This window comes from Panthera leo, chromosome B4, assembly GCF_018350215.1.
Source record: "Panthera leo isolate Ple1 chromosome B4, P.leo_Ple1_pat1.1, whole genome shotgun sequence".
Taxonomy (NCBI): domain Eukaryota; kingdom Metazoa; phylum Chordata; class Mammalia; order Carnivora; family Felidae; genus Panthera; species Panthera leo.
This window is the reverse complement of record NC_056685.1, coordinates 69,519,063-69,544,300: the sequence shown is the minus strand read 5'-3', so window position 1 is coordinate 69,544,300 and position 25,238 is coordinate 69,519,063. Positions and strand designations below refer to the sequence as shown.

Here is a 25,238-nt window from a genome sequence, read left to right as displayed (position 1 = left end):
GACAGCAATAAGCCTGATGAGGGGATGAGGGGATTGAACTCACGAGCTGTGCAATCTTGACCTGAGCAGAAGTCAGACGCTCAACCAACCGAGCTACCCATGCACCCCAGATGTTAGCTATTTCTGACAGTATTTCCATCAAATCAATAAAGGTTTGCAACAAAAAATAGCTAAATGTGCCAGTATAACTACTTGATAGCTTTATCCTTCAGAAAAGCAAAACTATGGAATCTTCCATATTAGGAGTTTAAAACCTACTCATAATAATAAAACCTCTGGAACAACACTTCAACTTGATTTCCCAAGGAATTTCCTTTACAGAGGATGAATTGTAGATAATTCAATGTCAAGAACTTCAGTTATGGAATTCAGAGAGTACACACAGATGAAGCACATATAAAATAAAAAGTAGGCAAAAAGACCACTCACTAAACTGGGGGGGGGGGGGGGGGGCAAGGGGTCAACAAAAATTTGCTGTAAAGAGCCAAAGACTTTGTGGGCTATATGGTCTCCATCCACAACTCTTCAACATTCTACTGTAGCACAACAATAGCCATAAACAATATGTAAACAAACGTGCCTGGCTGTGTTCCAATAAAATTTACCAAAAAAGACAGTTGGTCGGATTTGGCCCATGGGCTGTAGTTTGCTGATCCCTGACCTCAACAATTACATATCTCCTGACTGTTTTCAAACAAAGAATAAAGAGGTTACTTACAGCTTCATATTCCTCACAGAATACAAAGAAATGTATTGGGATTTTTTTTGACCCCAGCCCTTGCTAGTATCTTAAAATTTTGCACTTTAGAAGTTATATTTTGGAAAGCAATTACACCATGATAGAAGAATATGTTTTAGCTGACTTACACCTTCTTTTTTACCAGAGACCTGACTTCATAATAAAAAGCCCTTCTCAAAATATGTTCCAAAAAATACTAACCCACGAGATGTTGGTGTTTTTGATCTCACCACAAAATCCAAAGAGGGGTTCTATGGGTAAATAACTTTGGGAAACACTAAGTTTAATAAAATTAAACATATTTATTTACAGTGGTACTTCTCAGAACATACCGTACAGGCAGATACAGATTCAAAAGTTAGTTCTTCTGCTTATACATGGCCTTTTGCCCTTAATTTACTTAAACCTCTCTGAGCTTCATTTTCCTTACTTCTCTGAACACAGCAACTTTGCAATGAATGGTATCTATTATTATAGTTTTAGGTTTTCGTCGTTCTGTTGCAGTGATCTCATTTTTAACCTTCCCCAAACACATGGATCCTCAAGTTTTAAAACATTTTACCTTAACTCTGAGACAATTTAGGGAGAAGAACGATTGATTCCCTTCTTGTAACACATATCATGATAAATTCAGGCTGGTTAAAAAGCTAAATGTTTGCAAGGAAGGGACAGAAGAGAAAGACCTCTCATGAGAAAAAATACTAATTATAAGTCTATAGGAAACAAATCATTCTGTATCAAAATAGCAGGTTTTAAATTACATGCTAAAAAGGGCTCTAAAGCTGGGGCACCTGGGTGGTTCAGTTGGTTAAGCATCCGACTTTGGCTCAGGTCATGATTTCAAGGTTCATGGGTTCAAGCCCTGTGTCGGGCTCTGTGCTGACAGCTCAGAGCCTGGAACCTGCTTCTGATTCTGTATCTCCCTCTCTCATCCCCTCCCCCACTTGTGCTCTCTCTCAAAAAAATAAACATTTATTTATTTATTTATAATTAATGTTTATTTTTTGAGACAGAGAGACAGAGCATGAACGGGGGAGGGTCAGAGAGAGGAGACACAGAATCCGAAGGAGGCTCCAGGCTCTGAACTGTCAGCACAGAGCCCAACAAGGGGCTCAAACTCATGGACCATGAGATCATGATCTGAGCCGAAGTTGGATGCTTAACCCACTGAGCCACCCAGGTGCCCCATCAAAAAAAAAAAAAAAAAAAAAAATTTTTTTTAAAAATGTTCAAAAGGGGGCTCTAAAGTTAAAAATTATGATTAGATTTAAAGCAAATTTCCAATGAAGAGGGAAAATCCCAACACCAATGGCAAAGTCTTAAATATTAATGTTTCAGAATTTAATGCATGCCAACAAAACCACTCAATAAGATGGACATACCAATAAAAATGGTGAAGGATATGAAGACAATTCAATGGAAAACAAACAAAACCAGGTATCACATCACTAAGTATTTAAGATAACCTGTTAAGTTTTCCTAATCAAACAGGCAGATGATCCCATCCAGCAGTGAAAATAAGGGTAAACAGACACATAAGCTTCCTCATGAATAATTAACAATTTGGGTTGGGCTGGAAATTGCTAGGATTCAATGGCCTTAAAAACAGAAAATACTACTCTAACAAAAAAACTTCACATTAAAGGAACTCTCACAGATACTTCATGACAATGAAAATGCAAAGGATAAAATGTTGGAAACTGATCCAAACTAAGAATGGAGTATGATAATTCACCAAGGCATAGAAAAGACACTTGCTCCATATCTTAAGTTACACAATGAGAATTGTTCAATGTTAAGCTTTTACAAATAAATAAAACTCTTTAACTGTCAATGTTTCCAATGTTTTAAATTACAGTGTACTAAGTGAATATTAGCTTACCACTTTTTTCATTTCTCTAAGCCATCTCTAATTGACAGGAGAGGTTAATTTAACATTTTGACAAATTTTAAGTCACAACACTGGTAATTTTTCCCATTTACTATTAAGATTGATTTAAGTCAGCAAGAAAGAATATCCAGTGGAATTAAGACAGTCTTTTCAGCAAGTGGTGTTGGGAAAACTAGACACCAACATGCAGAAAAATGAACCTGGACCACTTTCTTACACCATACACAAAAATTAACTCAAAATGGATCAAAGACCTAAACGTAAGACAAGAAGTCATTCAAAATCCTCGAGGAGAAAGCAGGCAAACACCTCTTTGACCTCAGCTGCAGCAACTTCTTACTCAACATGTCTCCAAAGGCAAGGGAAACAAAAGCAAAAATGAACTACTGGGACCTCATCAAAAGAAAACACTTCTGCATGGCAAAGGAAACAATCAGCAAAACTAAAAGACAACTGATGGAATGGGAGAAGATATTTGCAAATGACCCATCAGATAAAGGGTTATTATCCAAAATCTATAAAGAACTTATCAAACTCAACACCCAATAAACAAATAATCCAGTGGAAAAAAATGGGCAAAAGACATGAAAAGACATTTTTCCAAAGAAGACATCCAGATGGCTAACAGACACATGAAAAACTGCTCAACATCACTCATCATCGGGGAAATACAAGTCAAAACCACAATGAGATACCACCTCACACTGGTTAGAGTGGCTAACATTAACAACTCAGGCAACAACAGATGTTGGCGAGGATGCAGAGAAAGAGGATCTCTTTTGCACTGTGGGTGGGAATGCAAACTGGTGCAGCCACTCTGGAAAACAGTATACAGATTCCTCAAAAAGTTAAAAATAGAACTGCCCTACAACCCAGCAATTGCAATACTAGGTATTTAAGCAAAGGATACAGGTGTGCTATTTAGACGGGGCACATGCACCCCTATGTTTATAGCAGTGCTATCGACAATAGCCAAAGAATAGAAAGAGCCCAAATGTCCATGGATGGATGAATGAATGGATAAAGAAGATGTGATGTGTGTGTGTGTGTGTGTGTGTGTGTGTGTGTGTGTGTGTGTGTATATATATATATATATATATACATATATATATGTTCGTGTGTGTGTGTATACATATATATATGTATACATATATATATGTGTGTATATATACACACACACACACACACACATATACATACAATGGAGTATTACTCAGCAATCAAAAAGAATGAAATCTTGCCATTTGCAACAACACACATGGAACTAAAGTGTATTATGCTAAGCCAAATTAGCCATATGACTTCATTCATACGTGTAATTTAAGATATAAACAGATGTACATAAGGGAAGGGAAGCAAAAATATAAAAACAGGGAGGGAAACAAAACAGAAGAGACTCTTAAATACAGAGAATAAACTGAGGGTTGCTGGAGGGGCTTGGGGTGGGGCGATGGCCTAAATGGGCGAGGGGCATTAAGGAGGACTCTTGCTGGGATAAGCACAGGCTGTTATATGCAGGGGATAAATCACTGTATTCTACTCCTGAAATCATTATTGCATTATATGCTTTAACTAACTTAGATGTAAGTTAAAATAATAATAATAATAATAAATAAATGGAATCATACAGTAAAAAAAGAAAAAGAAAAAGAAAAAGAGAAAAAGAAAAAGAAAAAGAAAAAGAAAAAGAAAAAGAAAAAAGATTGCTTTAAGTTGGAATGATGACTCCCTTTGGAGAGGAAGAAGAAATTTGAGTAGGGGCATGAGAAAGCTTCTGAATGCAAGTAATATTCTATTTCTTAACCTGGATTGTGGTTACAGTTATAGTAACTCAGAGAGCTGTACACCCTAATCTGTGTATTTCATATTTGTTAGATGCTCTGAGTGTTTATGAAAATGTGATAAAAATATACCTTATCATTTAACATGATGTGAAAGGAATTTTTAAGAATATAAACAGAACTTTTACCTTTAAGAACAGAAATTTAAAAAAAATTTTTTTTTTTTAGAGAATGAGAGTACGCAAGTGGGACAAAGGGGAAGAGGGAGAGAGAGAATCTTAAGCAGGCTTCACTCTCAGCACAGAGCCCAACACAGGGACCATGACCTGAGCCAAAATGAAGAGTCAAACACTCAACCAACTCAGAGCCATCCAGGTGCCCCAAGAAAAGAATTTTCATTTTTAGTATTTATTTTAAGGAAAAACAAATTGTAAGACCACTTACTGTCTGAAAATCATTAATACATTTTAGGGGCGCCTGGGTGGCTCAGTCAGTTAAGCGTCTGACTTCGGCTCAGGTCATGATCTCACAGTTTGTGGGTTTGGTCCCCAAGTCGGGCTCTGTGCTGACAGCTGGGAGCCTGGAGCCTCCTTCAGATTCTGTGTCTCCCTCTCTCTCTGCCCCTCCCCTGCTCACACACACACACACTCTCTCTCTCTCTCAAAAATAAATAAACATTAAAAAAAAAATTTTAAATCAGGGGCGCCTAGGTGGCTCAGTCAGTTGGGCATCTGACTTCGGCTCAGGTCATGATCTCACGGTTCATGGGTTTGAGCCCCGCGTTGGGCTCTGTGCTGAGAGCTAGGAGCCTGGAGCCTGCTTTGGATTCTGTGTCTCCCTCTCTCTCTGTCCCTCCCCCGCTCGCACTCTGCCTCTCTCCCTCAAAAATAAATAAACATTAAAAAAAAAAGATTTAAATCATTAATACATTTTAATGGTTTGTTTTGATCACCGTGGCATTCATCCACCAACATGGTGTCAAGTCATCTGCCCAGTGGACCACTGAGAAATCAGTGCAACATAAATTGGATGCTCCACCTCAGGATATTCTCTCTGCAACTTATATTATGCTGTTATTTAGTTTTGTTCTTATTTACTTTTCCTTTATTCAGAAAAATGTTACCTTAACACTGCAATTCTTAACATTTTTTCCAAATATCATGATTCTCTTTACCCAATCCACAGAAGTCAGTGAACAGATTCAAAGACAATCCTTTACAAATAAAACATTAAAAAAATAACCCTTTATAACGAAAGGTTAAATTTAAAGATTTTTTTTAACTTTATTTATTTATGAGGGGGGGATGTAAGCAGGGGAAGATGGGGAGGGGGTGGGGGAGGGAGAGGGAGAGAGAATCCCAAACAGGCTTCATACTCAAATTCACAAAATGTGAGATCATGACTTGAGCTGAGATCAGATGCTTTAACCAACCGAGCCACCCAGGCGCCTCTAAATTTAAAGATTTTTTTTTTCTTCTCAGTGTTTCCCAAATCTTGGTGCCTGCTACTAAATGCTTTCAAATGACTAATGAATAAACAAAAAAATAATTATAAATTTAAAAAATTTAAGCATTCTGTTGCCCTTGGTCTAACAGCTTATATTTCTGTGCACTCACTCAGGGTTTTAATTCTGTATCATATATTTAATAGACATTTTCTACTATAAAATTTTTGGCATACCATTGAAAAATATTTCTATTTCTCAGAGTTCAAAGCAAAGATATCATTACTTCAAGATGCACATCAATTTTTGCTACTTCAACAAAACACCACTGCCACATTCAAAAAAATACTTCTATATCCAAAAATTTGGAATTGGGTAATTCTAACTGGAATGCTAAAGAAAATCCAGGAACACTGGAGTTTGTTTTTTTTTTTTTTTCTTTAAGCAAACTTGCTGAGAATCATGAGAGCTAACAATAAAGAACTTTGATATCAATATGCAAGACAAATAGGAAGCTAAGAGATCTGGACCTGTCTTTTTTGAACTACTTTACTCTTTATAGATCTGCCAATTTCAGAAGCAGCCGCTCTGAAAAATAATTTTGATGGCTTCACAGGATTAGGATATAAAAACAGTCCAGATCTTACAAAGGAAAAAGGGTTGAAAGCTCAAAGGGCTACACAATAACAGCAGGGTGAGCTGGAAATAAACTAGCCTGGCTTCATATGACCTAAATTCTGTAAGGTGACCCTGGACAGCTAATGATTCAAACCCTCTGACATACTTAGCGGTTTCTGTTTTCCTGGCCATTAGTTAAGATTTGTTAAAATTACTTCAAATGTAAAAAACCCATTTTTAACATGAAAATCTATGTATTTAAAGTTACAGAAGTAAAATGAATTTAAGCTAGACATTCTTAAAATATAGTCCTGTTTCCTGAAGAACAATGTATGTATACAATTGTCACAAAGTTCTCAGAATACAAAACATGAATCTCTAGGTTATTATACGTTAACCCCAAAAAATTAAAAGGGAAAGACTGGTTGATAGAAATATCACAACTTTATTCACACATTTTTTCTTTAACCACATGTTAGTCCCAACACTCATGATTAGCTATAAAATTCAATCAACATCAGCCAGTAAAATTTTTTTTGTGCAAGTTTCATCCTGATTTTAAGAAAGAATTTTGGTTTTTGTTTTCACAATGGCCCTAAAGCCTACTGAACAGAGTAATGGGATACTGGAAACTTGGGCACATTTTTAATGCCAATTCCATTACACAATCACAGGGTAAAAACTTTGCACTGCAAATATGATGAAGTTCCATTTACCATACAAAGAAAACTTTACCGGGGCACGTGGGTGGCTCAGTCAGTTAAGCTTCTGACTTCGGCCTGGGTCACGATCTTGCGGTTCATGGGTTCGAGCCCCACATCGTGCTCTGTGGCGACAGCTCAGAGACTGGAGCCTGCTTTGGATTCTGTGTCTCCCCCTCTCTCTGTCTGCCCCTCCCCTGCTTGCGTTCTGTCTCTCCCTCTCAAAAATAAATAAACGTTAAAAACTGTTTAAAAAAAAAAAAAGAAAACTTTACCTCAAAACTTCAAAATCATATATGGAGTTTCTAGCCATGTTGAAAATGAGGACATCAAACATATAATGGATTCAATACAGTAAATTACAAGGGAAATCAAAAGAATCTTTACATATATAACAGTACAACTGAAATGCTTACTATGAAGCCTCAAAGGGGGGAAAAAAAAGCCCACATATTTAACGGATTTTTTTTTTTTTTTTTTTGAGAGAGAACATGTATGCGTGCAAGCAGGGGAGGAGTAGAGGGACAGGGAGAGGTAATCTTAAGCCCAATGCAGGGCTCAGTCTCATAAACCATGAGATCATGACCTGAGCTGAAATCGAGAGTCAGCTGCTAAACAGACTAAGCCACCCAGGCACCCCCGATTTTTAAAAAATTTTGTTTAATGTTCACTTATTTATTTTTGAGAGAGAGACAGAGAGAGAAAGAGACAGAGAGAGAAAGAGACAGAGAGAGAGACAGAGAGAGAGAGACAGACAGAGAGAGAGAGAGAGAGAGAGAGAGAGACAGAATATGAAGCAGGATCCAGGCTCCATGCTGTCAGTACATAGCCTGACATGGGGATCAAACCCACAATCTCACGAATCCCATGAGATCATGACCTGAGCCAAAGTGAGAAACTTAACCCACTGAGCCACCAGGAGCCCCGTGATTTTTTTATTACTAAAAAAGTACATAACTTGAGAGTTAAGATAGTGTCTTCGACTGTATCACTAACATTTCAGCCATAATTCTAGGCATGTACAGAAGGAAAAGTCACCAAGAGAGTGGAAGATGGGAAGAACTAATGGCCTACAAAGAACTGTTTCTCAAAATGTGTTCCTGGGACCACCTACATTATAAATACTTTGGATGCTGGCTTCAAATGTAGATTTATGAAGCTCATGATTCTCCCCTTACAAATATACACCCCCGAGGTAATTCTAGCCCCTCACACCAGTCAAACCAGACAAGTTGTGATGGACCCCTCAGTTTCCATGGGTATATTTACTGGTTAAGAGTAAAATTCAGTAAAGTAGGGGGGAGAGAAAAAAGGGGGAGAATGAAGGCAGTTTACTTCTTATTCAGGACCTACCACATACAACATGTACAATTATTCCACACAAAATACTGGCTACTTCATTTCTAGTCAACAGGAACTTTAAAAAGAATTAAGATTTCAAGAATCATTTTGAGAAAGAGGCTTGGTAACTTACACTGCAAACAAAAATAAGTGCAGACCTCAAATGTCTTCTCTTAAATGTGGAAACAAGAGTACCAGGGGCCCTGTGACTTCCCACACTACCCTTTATTGTATGTACCCCAAAATCAAACAATCTTGCAGCAGAGTTGAGAAGTTTGGTGGCCCAAGTCCAGAGCTCTTTCCACAAAACCACATCTTTATGTCAAAAGCATTCTAGGTATGAGATATGGACTGAGAGATCTCCCAGTTAGAATCTAGGCCTTAGGTATCTGTGTTATTCACAGCTGATCACATTTGATCTCTAACACCTACAATGGTGCTGACTATTATAGAGGTCAAGATATGCCTACACTGCTATAACATAAATACTGAAAAATGTAATCTTGAGTCATTACACAAAAGGAGTTCATCTGTCACAAAACAGTCTAGGGCCGGCGTTCCAGAGTGAGAGATTCTGCTCCAGACAATCATCTAAGACCCCAGGCTTGACCCCTCTATTTCAACATGTGGCTTCCAAGATCACACGACTGCTGTCATTCCATTCTAGGGCCCACCTCACAAAATGTGGAAAGGTAAATGTGTGTGGAAGAGTTCTACTTATACCCATTAGAACTGGAGATAAATTAGCCACATGGCCACAACTATCAGGAAGGAAGACTGGGAAATGTAGTCCACCTATGTGCCTAAGATGTGTGGAGAAGTAGTCAAAGTCTTTCCAAGAATGATGTCTCATTTTAATGAAAGTGTGGGATTCCCAAATGAAGATGTGTCTAATAGATGGACGTAGAAATGTAGATCTCAGAAAAGAAGCCAAGGCTACAGATACAGATTTATCTATCATCAGCAGCACAGTATAGGTCAGTGTTTCTCAAACTTCAGTCTCCAGACCTACAGTATCACAATCATCCAGGGGGCTAGAGACTCAGATTCCAAGTCTCCACTTACTGAATCAGAATCTCTTAAGACAAAGCCTGGATATTTTTGTTTAAAAAAAAATTTTTTTTTGAACGTTTATTTATTTTTGACAGAGAGAGAGAGAGAGAGAGAGAGAGAGACAGAGCATGAGTGGGGAGAGGCAGAGAGGGAGACACAGAATCCGAAGCAGGCTCCAGGCTCTGAGCTGTCAGCACAGAGCCCGACGTGGGGCTCGAACTCACAGACTGCGAGATCATGACCAGAACCGAAGTCGGACGCCCAACCGATTGAGCCACCCAGGCACCCTGGACATTTTTATTTTTAATGACCTTCTCTGTGATTCTTATGAATCTTATGAACACAAGTTTTAAAAACATAAGCAAAGGAAATAACTGCTGCTGAGGACAAAGCTAGATGAAGTTACCATAAATGAGAGAAGGTGCCGGGAAGTCATTGTTAACATTATCCTACGGTTTGGGGACTGCTGTCACTCCACCATAAACCACCGTATTAGACAAACTGCTATTACATGCTCTTCAAATCATAGTCTCAGATTGTTGCCTTACTTAAGAGATTGTAAACTCTGGTTTTACTTAGTTGTAAACACCGAAAACTCAAGAGATTTAACGTTTAAAAATCTGATTTCTGACTTCTTTTGAAGCAGGTCATGGTGTGCTTATATTCCCAAACAGCAAAGATCAGCTTTGCTCCAATCTGACCCCCCACATTTGTTTACATTCCCTGAATGGCCTCTGTAGATACACGAGTTATTTCCACTAACAGACAGGGGCATTACTACCACAGATAAACAAATATGTTAACTGCTTTCCTCTAAGTATTACAAGTATTTTACGCTCAATAACTGTATTTGTATATACATAAATAACAAAATACAGTAATCTGAGTTGATCTTGTAAATGCTTTTACATCCTCAGCCTCTTCATAAACCAATCCCTCCAACTTCTTTAAGTGAAACCCGGTATTTGAACACAAATACCTCCTGTAAAACTCTTGAGTACTAAGTACACACTGATGACTGACTCAAGGTCCTGAAGTATATGAGACAGGATTATATTCTAAATCCTGCATCCTCCAAGAAAAGGGGGAAAGAGCCCAACAAACTACTTAAGTTTGTGCTATCCCATGATTGCCCACAATACCAACCTCCTGATAACTTTCCCACATATCCTAAACCCAATGACATAGTCTACACTGTAACATATCCTATGCACATCATGGGTGACTTTCAAAATTCATGTGGATCATCTGTGCAATGTTGTAGTAACTCTCTGACTACCTCCTACCTCCTCACAATATCTTAGCCACATGCTTGAATTCTAAACCTTGCCACTTACTTACTATCCACAAGTGCTCTTCATCAGAATCCAATACTGCATTCTTATCCTTCAGTTTTGCCACTGCTACAACAATTCCACCTCATGGATACCAGTAAGTCTCCTATATTTTCTAGCAATTCACGAGCCCCATCCTAGCCTCACATACAGCCTTTTCAGCCTCAACTGTAGTATTTGATCCATGATGAATACCAACAACTTTCCGTCCTGGCAATTCTGATACATCGTCTTAGCCAACCCCAAACCTGAATTAATTCCAAAATATGTGATTTCTTCACTAGTATAGTTGATTGTCACAAGGTCTAAAGATTGGACCCTCTATGGATACATGGTCTCTAATTTCCACTGTGCCTTCAATTCCACTAGTAATATTTTTATGTATCATTACCGAGCTCAATCTTCCATTCACATCAGCAACTCTTCTATACCCTGATAATTCTCCCAAAGTCCTCTAATCTAGCACCAAAACTTCCCCTCTTAGTGACCTAACTTTCCTAAAAAATACAGTGGTCTTCACATATGAACCACCTCAGCTGCCAGTCCAAATCCCTTCTTCCCCAATTTGCCTTCATCTGCCCCATCCCTAATTTCATCCTTTCTTTCCCAGGATATGATTTTGCCCCCTGCTGAAAGTTAGCCCTTCAATAAATGCAGTTCATCCTGGTCCTCATACATCTTGCTTCGCCAGTTTTCCCTTTTCTGCCTTATACCTTCAACCTTTCTCTTTTCCCTTCAACCTATAAATATGCTCAAGTCGCTGATCACCTTTTAAAAAAGTTTTAGGTGATCTTCCTTTAGCCATTGTCCTTTTCCACCTTCACCTCACGGATACCTGTAAGTCCCCTGCATTTTGAACATAAATGTCATTCCCTACTTTCCATCTAAGTATTTTTTGGAAACTTATCCACCCAGTTTCAATCTATCCCCTCACATCTCATTCATCCTGACACAGATAAAACCAAGAGATATTTTAATCTTTATATTACTAGAGTACTCAGTTGCATCAGACATTGATGACCCCAAATGTGGTTTAAAAATTTTTATTTTCCATCACTTACATAAAAGCCGAGGGTTCTGACCTCGGTTCACTGCTCTTGTCTAACTACATCCTCTCCTTGGACAATCTCAATTTTGAATGTAGCTCCTCCCTTGAAACCATTCCTTCTATATGCCAATCTCAGGTAATGGTATTATTTTACACACAGTAAACAAAAACCCGGATGTTTCCCTTGTCTTTATTCCCACATCCAACAACCACATCTTGTTGATTTTTCACTTCCTGAGCATTTATCAAATTTAACCCTTTTTCTCCAACCCCCTACTTCACGTATTCATTCCTTGTTCCATCTCCAGTGCCACCTTTAAAAAGTCATCCTTTAGAGTAAAAAACAAAACATTCCAATTGGGTTACCTTAGCCTGTATACCAAGTTAAAATTTTCCAAGAGCTCCCCACTGTGAATATACTAAAGCTCTATTTTTAGAACTGCTTATTCAGACTTTTTAGCTATAATTTAAAATCCACAATTTCCTAGGTCACGTATGAGCATCCATTAATACCTCTACACATCCTGCTTTATACAGCTTGCTTATGCCTCTCCTTCTGCAGGAACATGTTTCCCATTACTCTTCTTCTGGTTAACTCTTAATTTTCCTTCAAGTTTTGTTCATATTATCTGCTCCTACAGGAAATCTTTAATAAAACCCCAGAACAGGGTAAATGCTTCTTTATTTGTCTTCCGACAGCATTTTATGCAACTTCAGAACATATCATACTAGGCCATCTTCTTGTGCATCTATCTCACTCACTAGAGTGGAAGCCAGTGATATAAGCAGTGGCCTATACAAAGTAAACATGTAAGCATTTGTACCACTAAACTAATAAATCAAAATGTTTGATAGTATTTTTCTCTGTTAAAATTGTGTATTACCTAAGAAGACAGAATCACTATAATAAAATTACAAATTAAATGTGTTTTAAAAAAAATTAATAGGTATAAAAACATTGAACTATTTAATCAAAATGTTCTTATGTTGGGGCGCCTGGGTGGCTGAGTCGGTTAAGCATCAGACTTCAGCTCAGGTCATGACCTCATGGTTCATGAGTTTAAACCCCACATCAGGCTCTGTACTGACAGCTCAGAGACTGGAGCCTGCTTCGGATTCTGTGTTTCCCTCTCTCTCTGCCCCTCCCCAGCTTGCACTCTCTCTCTCTCTCTCAAAAAATAAACATTAAAAATTTTTTCATATGTGAATACAGAAAAAAAAAAACCTTCAGCATTTAAAAATAAAGTATGCTGGACACTTAGTGACACTCTTGTTGTAGTTGGGGTTTTTTGTTGTTGTTGTTATTTTAGAGAGAGAGAGAGAGAATGCACAAGCAGGGGCAAGGGGCAGAGGAAGAGAATCCTAAGCAGGTTCCACGCTCAGCATGAAGCCCGGCACAAGGCTCAATTCCATGACCACAGGGTCATGACCTAAGCAGAAATCAAGAATCGGACTCAATAAACTGAGCCACCCAGCTGCCCCTCTTGTTCCATATTTCCAAATACTATTTAATACTTTATATCAGTTCCATCCTCAAGTTTATTCTAAGACCTCATAACTACAGGGGGAAAATTACTGTTAAAAACTACCTCATACAGTCTAAATTAATAACCCTTGGTAAAGTAGGACATGTTCCTTGAATATAAAATGAAATGGATTCTAATCTATTCTGAATTTTGTCTACAAGTGTGTTTTGAACAAAGAGATAATAAAAACACTATCTATATAGAACCATGATGAATAGGTGATAACACACTTAAAATGTGGACAAATTATCAGGTAAGTGGCTCTATTAAATAAGAAAGTGGTAACTTTCAGAGTGAGGGTGGGGGTGTGGGAGGATGACAGAAAACAATATATTCCCTTTTCCATTATTAGCTGTTATTTAATCCAGTTGCTTCCAATGATCCCACACTTATTTGATATGAAACCCTAATATATATACGTTGGATTTATAAAGTATGTAATGTCCTACAACATGAAACACATAAAACAGAAAGTGAAAAAGATTCATTATAAACCGAAAGTTCCACAACCAGCGATAGACCTATGGAAGATGGTGCAAGCAACGTGGCCCAGCAGCAGCCAGTGATGGCAACCTGCAAAGGTAAAGTGGTGGAGAGAGCAAGAAGGAAGACCCAAGGGACCAGAAGACTAACTACATACAAAAATGGGAGCAGAAATATTGAGGACACTGGTTTTAAGTCTGGGATCAGATTTTACCCTACTTACAAGCTAGTAAGTTAGACTGTTAGTATTTTATGGATATTGGTAGAAGACACAAGACTCCTGGGACAAACAACTTTTTTCTCAGCACAGCAAGCAACACAGCACTGGCTTGTTTGCACCAGCTCCCCGTGGTACCAAGTCCCACAGAAGTGATGTTATATAAGCCAAGATCAATACTACACACAGGGTGGGTTTGGTTCAGAACTAAGGAACACTGAACTTGGGGAAGCCACTATTTTTACACCAGGCAAAAAGCAAGCCTGCTCTTTGACACAGAGGAAGGCATTACCTTATCTTTCAAGACTGCTCACTACAAATTCATGGGTAAAAGGTGGTCAGGGCCTTGCATTCTTGGCTTATCTTCATTAAAATTAAAACGTTGAACATTGAAGAATATTATCAAAAGAATGGAATACTGCAAACCATATATCTGATAAAGAGTTCAGTAGCAGAATGTGTAAAGAACTCTTCTAAACCTCAAAAACAAAAAAACAATCATTAAAATTAAAACGTTGAACATTGAAGAATATTATCAAAAGAATGGAATACTGCAAACCATATATCTGATAAAGAGTTCAGTAGCAGAATGTGTAAAGAACTCTTCTAAACCTCAAAAACAAAAAAACAACCTAATTGTAAAATGGACCCAAAATGAGTAGATAATTCTTCAAAGAAAATATACAAATGACCAATCAGCACAGAAAATGGTGCTCATCATGAACCAATAGGGAAATGCAAATCAAAACCATAAGATACCACTTCACACTTACCAAGATGGCAACAATAATAATAACAAGATGATAAGGATAATATGTCAATTATACCTCGAAAATGAAAAATTCATGTAAAGCCTCTGGAAACAAAAACAATTAAAAGGATGTGAACAACATGCTGATTATACCTCAAAAAAAAAAAAAAAAAAAAAAGCCTCCAGAAAAGCCTATAATGTTATAAAACACACCCATATTAACATGATTTATCTAACTATAGTAAATGACTTGCCATAAATGAAAAACTGCCTGAGAGTCAGGTAGACGGCACAATGTAATTTACACCTATCTCATGAAATAAGTAAATTAATGGTGGAAAAGAGCAAAGGAAATGTTGAAATTGTTAATATGTACAGGGCTCCACTGAAAATCTTCATAAAATCATTTAAAAGAAAATACAGGAAATATTTATTTAAATGAAAAGAGACATTGCATGCACTGAATTTCAAAAGCAGCATTCATTTTCATATACACACATACTAGATTTAGCTAAAACTAGATCATGTTCCTTTTTTTTTAAAGGTCTTAACGAATATAAGTTTCAACAAGATTTCATTGAGCTGTAGTTCAGCACTGAGTTTCCAAGATGCGTGACCTTCTAGGGACAGCATTTTATGCTTCTAGGGAAGCTTCTAGGGAAGACCCCCACCGCAATTATTCACCCAAGCATAATCCCAAACTCTCTACCTCCCTTCCTTTCATCTCAGGTGTTTTTTTTTTTTAATGTTTATTTATTTTTGAGAGACAGAGAGAGACAGAGCACAAGCAGGAGAGGGGCAGAGAGAGAGGGAGACACAGATTTCAAAGCAAGCCTCAAACCCATGAACTATGAGATCATGACCTGAGTTGGAGCCAGACGCTTAACCAACTGAGCCACTCAGGCACCCCTCACCTCAGGTTTTAAAGAAGAAACATACAAAAGCTGTGCCACACCAACCGTCCAACTCCTCTCTGCTGCCTCTTACCTTTTCTCTATGTATTCAATGCCAGCTGATGTCACACCTGAAATAGAATCATCCCCCCTGCCTATAAAACTTTCTTCAAGGAACAAGAAACCAAAGCCCGATTCAAAGATCACTTTTATGCCAACGATTCCTCCAAATTTCTCTCTAGACCTGACCTCTATGCAATTTTATTCCCACTCGCTGTCTGCCAGACTCCAGCAACTCAGATGTCCACTAGTACCTGTGCTTCAGCCAGAAGGGCCTCGTCAGTTGCATACCATGCACTTGCTTATCATGTGCCAGCCACTTAAATAGTCTGCCTTCAGCTCTATCCATCTCTTCCCACAGAAATGCTAACCCGCCTTCAGGATTCAACACAAATGATCCCTCCTCCTCAGTCTGTCCTCATCATCCTACTTAGCATCATTCTTCTGAATTCCTTCAGTGTCATTACTTACCACAGAAAGTACAACCCACCCCACTCTCCTCTACATTAGTTATTTCAGAGTATTTCTTCTTTCCCTTCTCTGACCACAAAGAACATAACCTCCTTCTACTAGCTTTTACTCACTTTCATTCTCACAACACCATGTAATAGTTTAAAAAATACACAATGAATAAATGAATCAATCATTTCATTACATAGACAGTGCCTGTGAATATTTTAGGCGATAACTTGCTATGGCTATATCATATTTACAAAATAACTAGAACCTGAAAGAACTGTAATCCAGGTTTCAATTTTTAAAAAAACTTAACAAAGGGGTGCCTGGGTGGCTCAGTCAGTTAAGTGACTGACTTCAGCTCAGGTCATAATCTCACAGTTTGTGAGTTCGAGCCCTGCATCGGGCTCTGTGCAGACAGCTCGGAGCCTGGAGCTTGTTTCAGATTCTGTGTCTCCCTCGCTCTCTGGCCCTCCCCCACTCACGCTCTGTCTCTCTCTCAAAAATAAATAAATATTAAGAAAAAATTTTAAACACTTAACAGAATGCCCTTGCATACACACACACACACACACAATAAAAGGAATATAAAAAGTGGTGGTGAGTATGTGAAGAAACTGGGAACCTCATACACTGGTAGGAATGTAAAATGGTACAGCCACTACAGAAATCAGTTTGGTGGTTCCTCAAAAAGCTAAACAGACAAGTACCATATGACCCAGCAATTCCACTCCTAGGTACAAGCCCAAAAGGATTTAAGACAGAGACTCAAAACAGATACTTATGTGTCGATGTTCACTGCAACATTATTTACAAGAGCCAAGTGGTAGAAACAACCCAAGTATCCTACAGAAGATGAATCAATAAAATATGGTAAATACATAACATGGAATATTATTCACCAATAAAAAGGAACAATGTTTTAACATGTTACACCACGGATGAACCTTGAAAACATCATGCTAGGGGTACCTGGATGGCTCAGTTGGTTGGACATTCAACTCATGATTTCGGCTCAGGTCACGATTTCATGGTTTGTGGATTTGAGCCCCATGTCAGACTCTGTGCTGACAGTACAGAGCCTGCTTGGGATTCTCTCCCTCCCTTTCTCTCACCCCAATCCCACTCAGGCACTCTCTCTTGCTCTCAAAATAAATAAACACTTAAAAATCACTTTAAAAAAATCATGCTAAGTGATAGAAGCCAGACATAAAAGGACAAATACTGTATGATTCCACTTACATGAAATACCTAGGATAGAAAAATTCTTAAAGACAAAAAGTTGAATGTTGTTGACATGGTCTGTGGTTAAGGAAGCACAAGGAATTATTGCTTGACAGTTAAAGTATAATTTTTGTTTGGGATGATAAAAAAATTTTTGAAAATAGTGGTGCTGGTTATCCAACATTGTGAATGTAATTAATGCCAGTGAGTTGTATACTTAAAAACTGTGAAAAAGGCATATTTTATATCATACATATGCCACTACAACAAAGTATTTTTTGAAAAAAACACAGAAGCTACTGTGAAGGGATTCTCACTGACCAACTCTAGGCATCAAAATAATGATAGGAACAGACTGTAACACACTGAGTAAAAAAGGAATCCATGAATCCATACTGATATAAACAAAGTTTTGTTTTTTCTTAAAGGTGATGGAGAGAAAGCTCTTTCTCACAATTGATACCAGGTAACAGCATGCATAATATAGAAAGAACAATCTATTACAAAATCACCATTAGAAACCATTATATTAATAATTCGGCCAGGACACCTGGGTGGCTTAGTCAGTTAAGCGTCCGGCTCTTGGTTTTGGTTCAGGTCATGATCTCATAGTTCATGAGTTTGAGCCCCACATGGGGCTCTGCACTGATGGCTCCAAGCCTGCTTGGGATTCTCTGTCTCCCTCTCTCTCTCTCTGCCCCTCCTGCATTCATTCTGTCTCTCTCCCTTTCCCCCTCTCAAAATAAATAAATAACCTTAAAAATAATAATTCAGGCTACTACTAGTGGGTGAAAATGGGATGAAGAATGGTATACTCATATAGTTTCAAACTATTTCTGTTCCCACAGAACACTAATTTCAGGGGAGGAGGCTAACTTCACAGTGAAGAAATTTTGCAGACCCCATCTTAAGTGATAAAAGTCAACAATACCAAAAAGGGGATGAAATGACAACCTATGCAACCAAACAGGATGCAATAAAAAGAATACAGCATCACTTCAGGGACTGCCCTGACAAAAATGCATAACTTAAATCTAATCGTGAACATTAGACAAACCTAAATTTGAAAACATTCTAAAAAATGTCCACCCTATATTCATCTTGCCCATAACAATGAGCCATAAAAATCAAGGAAAAGACTGAGGAACTGTTCCAGATTAAAGAAGTCTACAAAAATATGACCTGTAAATTCAGAATAGATCTTTTTGCTAAAATACACATTATTGGGGCATTGTAGGAGACATTACTGGGGGTCTCTGGTGGAAGATTATAGCAGTTTTTAAAATTATTCTTGCAACTTTTCTATAAATTTAAAAACGGTTTCAAATAAATGTCCTAAATATCCTAATATTTTCTCTCCACGATACAAAGAATTATCACGTACACTCCAACAAAACACAAATTAAAATATTTTCCTAAATACTCAGAACCATATTCTCTTACAACCACCCTCTGCATGGTTTACAATGCAGCTATTTTCCCCCTAGAACAAAGTTATTTCCTAGTCACAAAGTCTTTAAGCTTGGAACTCTTCAATGAGGCCACCTAATTAAGGGAACAATGTACAGACAGAATGATGCTAGCCTGTAAAAGCAGTAGCTTCTGTGATAACGTAATACCTGAAATGTTACTGAAGACACCCAGACATCAAGTGAAGGTACAAGAAAATGTGGAAGAAGCCATCTATACAACACTAACCTGTTTTATTTTTCTTCATAAGAATTAGGTTTTGTTTTTTATCTGTTTACTATCTACAATTCATATTAAAATGTAGGCCAATAAGAGAACCTTTTTATCCATGGAGCTAAAAGAAAACCTGACATATACCAGTCTCCCAATAAATATTTATCAAATGAATGAATATACCATATACAATGAACTCTATACCAAAAAATTTCAAACAACAGAGTATAAGTACAGGCAACACTCTCTGATCACAGAATGAATAGAATATACTGTGTCAGAATCAGCAAAAAAAAAAAAAAAAAAAAAAAAAAAAAAATTGCTATCTATCAGAATCTATGGGACACAGTTACAGCAATTCTTAAAAGAAACTCCAAAATTCTGATGAATCACTAAATTCTATTCTTGAAATCATTATTATACTGTATGTTAACTAACTTGGATTTAAATTAAAAAAAGAAAGAAAAGAGCAATTAGGAATCACAACAAAAAAAGAAATTCCAAAATGCTACTTATATTATACTTATAAATAAGAAAAATAAACTAAGTAACCAAATTAAAATGTTAGATTTTTTCAAAAATAGAAACATAAGTGTTGTCTATGAAAATGTAAAATATATCTGCCCTATGACCCAGAAATTCCACTTCTGACAGTCTATCACATAGAAAGCAAAGTACTATTTCACAATGACATTATATACTCAGATTTATTACGACAAAACTTTGCACTGGAAACAAAGTGAATATTCATCAACAGATGAACAACTAATTATTTGGTATGTCCACAAGATGGAATAGAACTCAGCCATTAAAAAGATTCAAATAAAAGTTAAACCAAATAACCTGGAGGGATTTCCACAAGCCACTGAATGAGAAACGCAACTTACAGAAGAGTATGCATAATATGATCTCATTAACAACAAATACCCCAAATGTTTGTGAATATAGAGAAAAATATAGAACATACACCAAACTGTTAACATGACTGTGGGAAACGAGGAGTCCCATATATGATATCCTATTTCATTTATGTAAAATTATATACACATGCAGGAAAATAAAAAAGTGCTAAAAAAGACAAGAAGGAAAAATAAAGATAGAAACATACCATTATTTTAAAAACTGAAAAACAATGTAACTAAAAATCAACCTGAGAACTGTTTCTTTAGAGTGAATATAAGCCATGAGCTAATCTAATCAAAAGAGTTTTTCTTACACTTTTGCTTTTCATATTTAGGACTTCATTACACCAGATATTTTGACACACCAGGTTTTCAATTTCACTTTTTCTCCCCCAAATGATGGCAGCTTGACCCAGCACTGCATTCCTTCCCCATTTGATTTGAAGTGCCACTGTTGCTATATCCCAAATTCCTAGATATACTCTAGGTTTGTTTCTAGACTCCCTATTCTGTTTCACAGTTTACAATACTACAGCTTGAGAAGTTATGATAGATAGTATATTGAGTCTTCACATCTTTTTCAAGGCTATTTTTGCCATTTGGCCCTTTACTCCATGGTAATTTTAGAAACAACTTGCCAACTTCCATGGGAAAAAAATCTAGAATTTGGAATGGAACCAAACTAAAGGAACACCTGAATTTGAGAACTGGTATGTTCGTGATACAGTCTCTTCCCAACCACGGATGTCACACACATGTTGTGCCCTTTTTTTTTAATGTTTACTTATTTTTTGAGAAAGCATGAGCAGGGGAGGCTTGGGAGAGCGCAGGGGCAGGCAGAGAATCCCAAGTAGGATCCTTGGTGTCAGCATGGAGCTTGATGTGGTGCCCAACCCCACGAACTGAGAGATCATGACCAGAGCTGAAATCAAGAGTCGGCTGCTTAACCCACTAAGCCACCCGGTTGCCCCTATGTTGCTCCTTTTATTGAGGTCTTCAGTGTCCTTCAGAAATGACGTGCCATTTCAACTACATAGGTCTCACACAATTTTGTTAGATTTATTCCTATCACTCCTTATAGTTTTTATGCCAGAGCAAATATTTTAAATTACATTTTCTAACTTATGCTAACAGCTATTAAACTAAACTTTGCTAATTTCCTAATAGTTCTAATAGTGATGGACTCTCTTGGATTTTCTACATAGACAATTTATCATCTGTAAAAAGTTTTCTTTCATTCTAACCCTTATAATTTTTATATATTTTTCTTGTCTAACTGTAGAGGCTGAGGCCTCCATTACCATGATAAATAGAAGCAGTGATAACAGGCATCTTTGCTTCATTCTCATTTTAAAGCAAATGCTTCTAACTTTATCATTCAGTACAAATCCCCATTTATTAGATAAAGGAAATTCTCTTCCACTCGTAGTTAAAAGTCTTTATAATTACTGTGTTAAGTTTAGCACAGTAATTAAATTTTATTAAAGTATCAAGACACCTGGGTGGCTCAGTCGGTTAAGTCATCTGACTCTTGCTTTCCACTCAGGTCATGATCTCATGGTTCATGGGATCAAGCCCTGAGTGAGATTCCACACTGATCTGACCTGACCTGAGCATGGAGCCTGCTTGGGATTGATTCTCTCTCTCTCTCTCTCTCTCTCTCTCTCTCTCTCAAAATAAATTTTAAAAAAAAAAGTATTTTTCAGCATCTATTTTCTCTATTATTTCTTTTGAGAGAGGCAGTCCGCCATGGGTTCAGACCATCCCTGCACATCCCTACCGTGTACTCCAAATTGCAAGACCTAACCATCTGCTGACACTGAACAGTTTCTATAACTGGTCATACAATGAAATACGTCAAGGTGACCACAGCATAAACACCACGTGACTACTCACTCTCGGTGAAAGAAGGCTGGCTTGCTTGCTTCCTGTTTACTACAAAAAAGTAGCAAGCTCTTGACATTGTGTTCCTCAGCTGCAGTGCATCCCATTTTATGCACGACCACCATCTCTGCCCACCACACGACTCTATGGGACTTGAGGGCAGGGAACCAGCACTACCATGCCAATGCCCCTGATGACTGCTGGGCTGTGAGCAATAAACTGCCTTGCTCTAATCCACTGAATCCTGTTGTCTACTTCTGGCACCTAGAGTTGTAGCAGTTGATGCCTTTCCATTCTCCATAGGTTATTCTCTGACAGTTCACAAGAAATCTTTAAAAAGCTCCTTTAAGAACTTCTACTACTTCCTTTGTGAAGTTATTAAAAACAACAACAAAAAAACTTGACTAAATCTGTCCATCTTTTTTTTTCTAACTATTCTATCAGAGTCTCTATAATTAACCAAGGCTAACAACGACTGAGGTCCTTCCAAAATGTGTCTTTCCAATAGAACTTTACTTATCAAAATAAAGCAACTAAGAAAATGCCTTATAGTAAAAGAAATTCTGGGGGCACCTGGGTGGCTCAGTCAATTAAGTGTCTGACTTGTGAATTTGGCTCAGGTCATGATCTCATAGTTCATGGAATCAAGCCCTGCATTGGGTTCTATGCTGACAGTACAGAGCCTGCTTGGGATTCTCTCTCCCTCTCTCTCTGCCCCTCCCCTGCTCATGCTCTCTCTCTCTCAAAAATAAATATTTAAAAATAAATAAATAAGAATAAAGGAAACTTTGTAATGACTCAAATATTCTAGACGGAAAAAAAAAAAAGCCTTAACTTTCTAATTAAGTAAACAGATACCTTATAATCCACATCACACATTAGAGATAATTTAATAATTTGATAAGAATATACCAATAGTTCAAACACTATTTTTTGTTATCAATTACAAAATGCCAATAGATACAGAATGTTAGCTATTAGTGCTATTATATTAATCACAAAAATATAATGTTTGTTGCTTTCAAAATTCTAAATCCTAATTAAAAATATTTCATCTATAAGCAGTGAGGTTAGATTTCAACCTCAGACGTCTCAGTGAATCAAGTATTGGAGTGGTTACGGTACTATGTTTATCTTTTTACCTGTATTCAGGCTGTCGGCTTGTGGAATGATCATCTCTTGTCCACCTGTAGCCAGATTCATCCTGTAAAATAAAAGAGCTCCTTAGACATTTGTTTATATTATTTAGGTCAAGTAGGATACATCTAATAGTACTACTGGAAACGAGTCTCTAAGACCAAAATAAAATGAGGACAAAAACACCTCTCTAAATCTGAGCTTCAGAGGCATGAAGAAGAAAAAAAAGATACAGCAAGTCACCCATATCAACAAGTGACTTAGCGGACTGACAACCTGCGGAACCATTTATCTGCATGAAAATGCTTACGGTACTTCTTTGGTGGGCCTAACAGCCTTATTGCCAAAAACATACACCAACATCACAACAGCTAAGGACTGCTATATGAACAAAGGTTCGATTTAAATTTAATCAAGCACACAGGTCTCTTTATTTTCGTTCTGTCAAGTTCTTTCACCAAGTTTCAAATTCAAGACCAGGAAACATTTGTTACTTTCCCACTTGTTCAAATTTTTTCTCATCTTGACTCCCATTAAAATCCATAATTTGGAAACAATATAATAGGAAACCATCACCTACTGATAAGTTAAATTACAGCAACATGTGGCACTAAGTATAAGATTAATCAAAACAAGCATTTTGTCCTCTAAAACAGATACATTTGAAAGGTACGTTACACACACACACACACACACACACACACACAGTAATCCACGCCCAATTACTTTAAAATTATATGTAGAACAATATAATGTGAATTATTTATAATCAGAAATACTTATTCCGCTAAAATAAATACTATTTTCATCTTCCTCTTTAGTATCATAAACTCTACTCTTACATAAGAATTATGTATTCATCATTTTTCTTCTCAACAGTAAATACAAAGAAACAAAAAACAATATAACAAAAAGATAAAGAAAATTCAACAGCTCTAATAAGATATTGGATAAAGTTAGTTTATATAACTGAACTCAAGATAACTTAGTATCACGAGAGTTCTAAGGATCTCAAGTGGGGTTATTTTTGTTTGAAGAGAATTTAAAGAGAAAATGTTGCACAAAGTACGAATGAACACAATTTGTAATAAAAAAACTATTGTTGAGGCACTATTATGCTACCAGGTTTTAGGGGAAAAAATCATATTCATGAGGGTTCAAATACAAATTGGTCCAATGAATCCAAAATTCCCTATTTATATTAAATGGCCACATTTAGTTTTCACAAGAGGGATAACAATCTTATGCAAGGCCAAATTTTTTTCTTCCTCAGACTACCTGGAAGAGTAACTCCAAAGGCAAAGTCCAGTATTTCTAGGATAGAGACAATGCATAATGTTTACTTTTCTACACCAAATTCGTCTTCCTAAAGGAACAGCACAACATTTAAAAATTGAAAAAAACACGAATCAATTCTATGAGAAAGAAGCTGTGCACTCCCAACTTTAAAACTACAAGAAAACACTGAATAGTCTCATTACTACTTTAGAATTGTTAAGAGTCACCATGATGGAGTAATCAGAGAACTGGACTTCCATACATATATACACACAATCCTGGGTAAATGACTTTAAGGGTGAAGTATGGAAAGTAATTCCAACAGCCAATATGAGGTCAAATTTTAATATAAACGTTTGAATATGTACTGTAAATTACAATAGTATACAGTAGGCAAAGGGAAAAAAGAGAAAATGTAGAAAAACAGTCTGGCAGAGGAGTGAGGTAAACACACAAGCCAAGTCAAAGGAACTACATCAAGGAATAGTTGCAGTCAAGTTCAATGACAGATTGTTGCAACATGTAATACATACTTCTAGAGTATTAAAGATTATCAGAAGAAACAAAATACAATAATAACAATGGTAATAACAGCTAACATTTAAAAAGTGCTTATTATATATAGGACAGTGTTGTGAGAGCTTTCTAATTTGAGTAAGTAGACTTTAATAAGTACAACAAAAATGAGACTAAAGTTCAACAACCTTAATCCAACCTCACCCACAGCATCTCATCATGAATGAAAATAAAGTAATTATAAGTGAGTACCTCCAGTAAGAGATGGTAACCACCTG

General features: G+C 37.1%; 1 protein-coding gene across 18 annotated transcripts in view; it reads right to left on the bottom strand.

Annotated features, from left to right (window-relative positions):
* Window positions 1-25,238, bottom strand: part of PPHLN1 (periphilin 1) — a 247,493-nt gene that overhangs the window by 110,699 nt on the left and 111,556 nt on the right. For all 18 annotated transcript variants that reach the window (XR_006204793.1, XR_006204796.1, XR_006204792.1 and 15 more), the window contains one exon: window positions 23,172-23,233. Coding sequence is in view for 12 of the 18 variants with exons in the window: in XM_042946278.1 (XP_042802212.1) it covers window positions 23,172-23,233 (62 nt within the window). In the remaining 6 variants the exon portion in view is untranslated. The remainder of the gene's footprint in view (window positions 1-23,171; window positions 23,234-25,238) is intronic.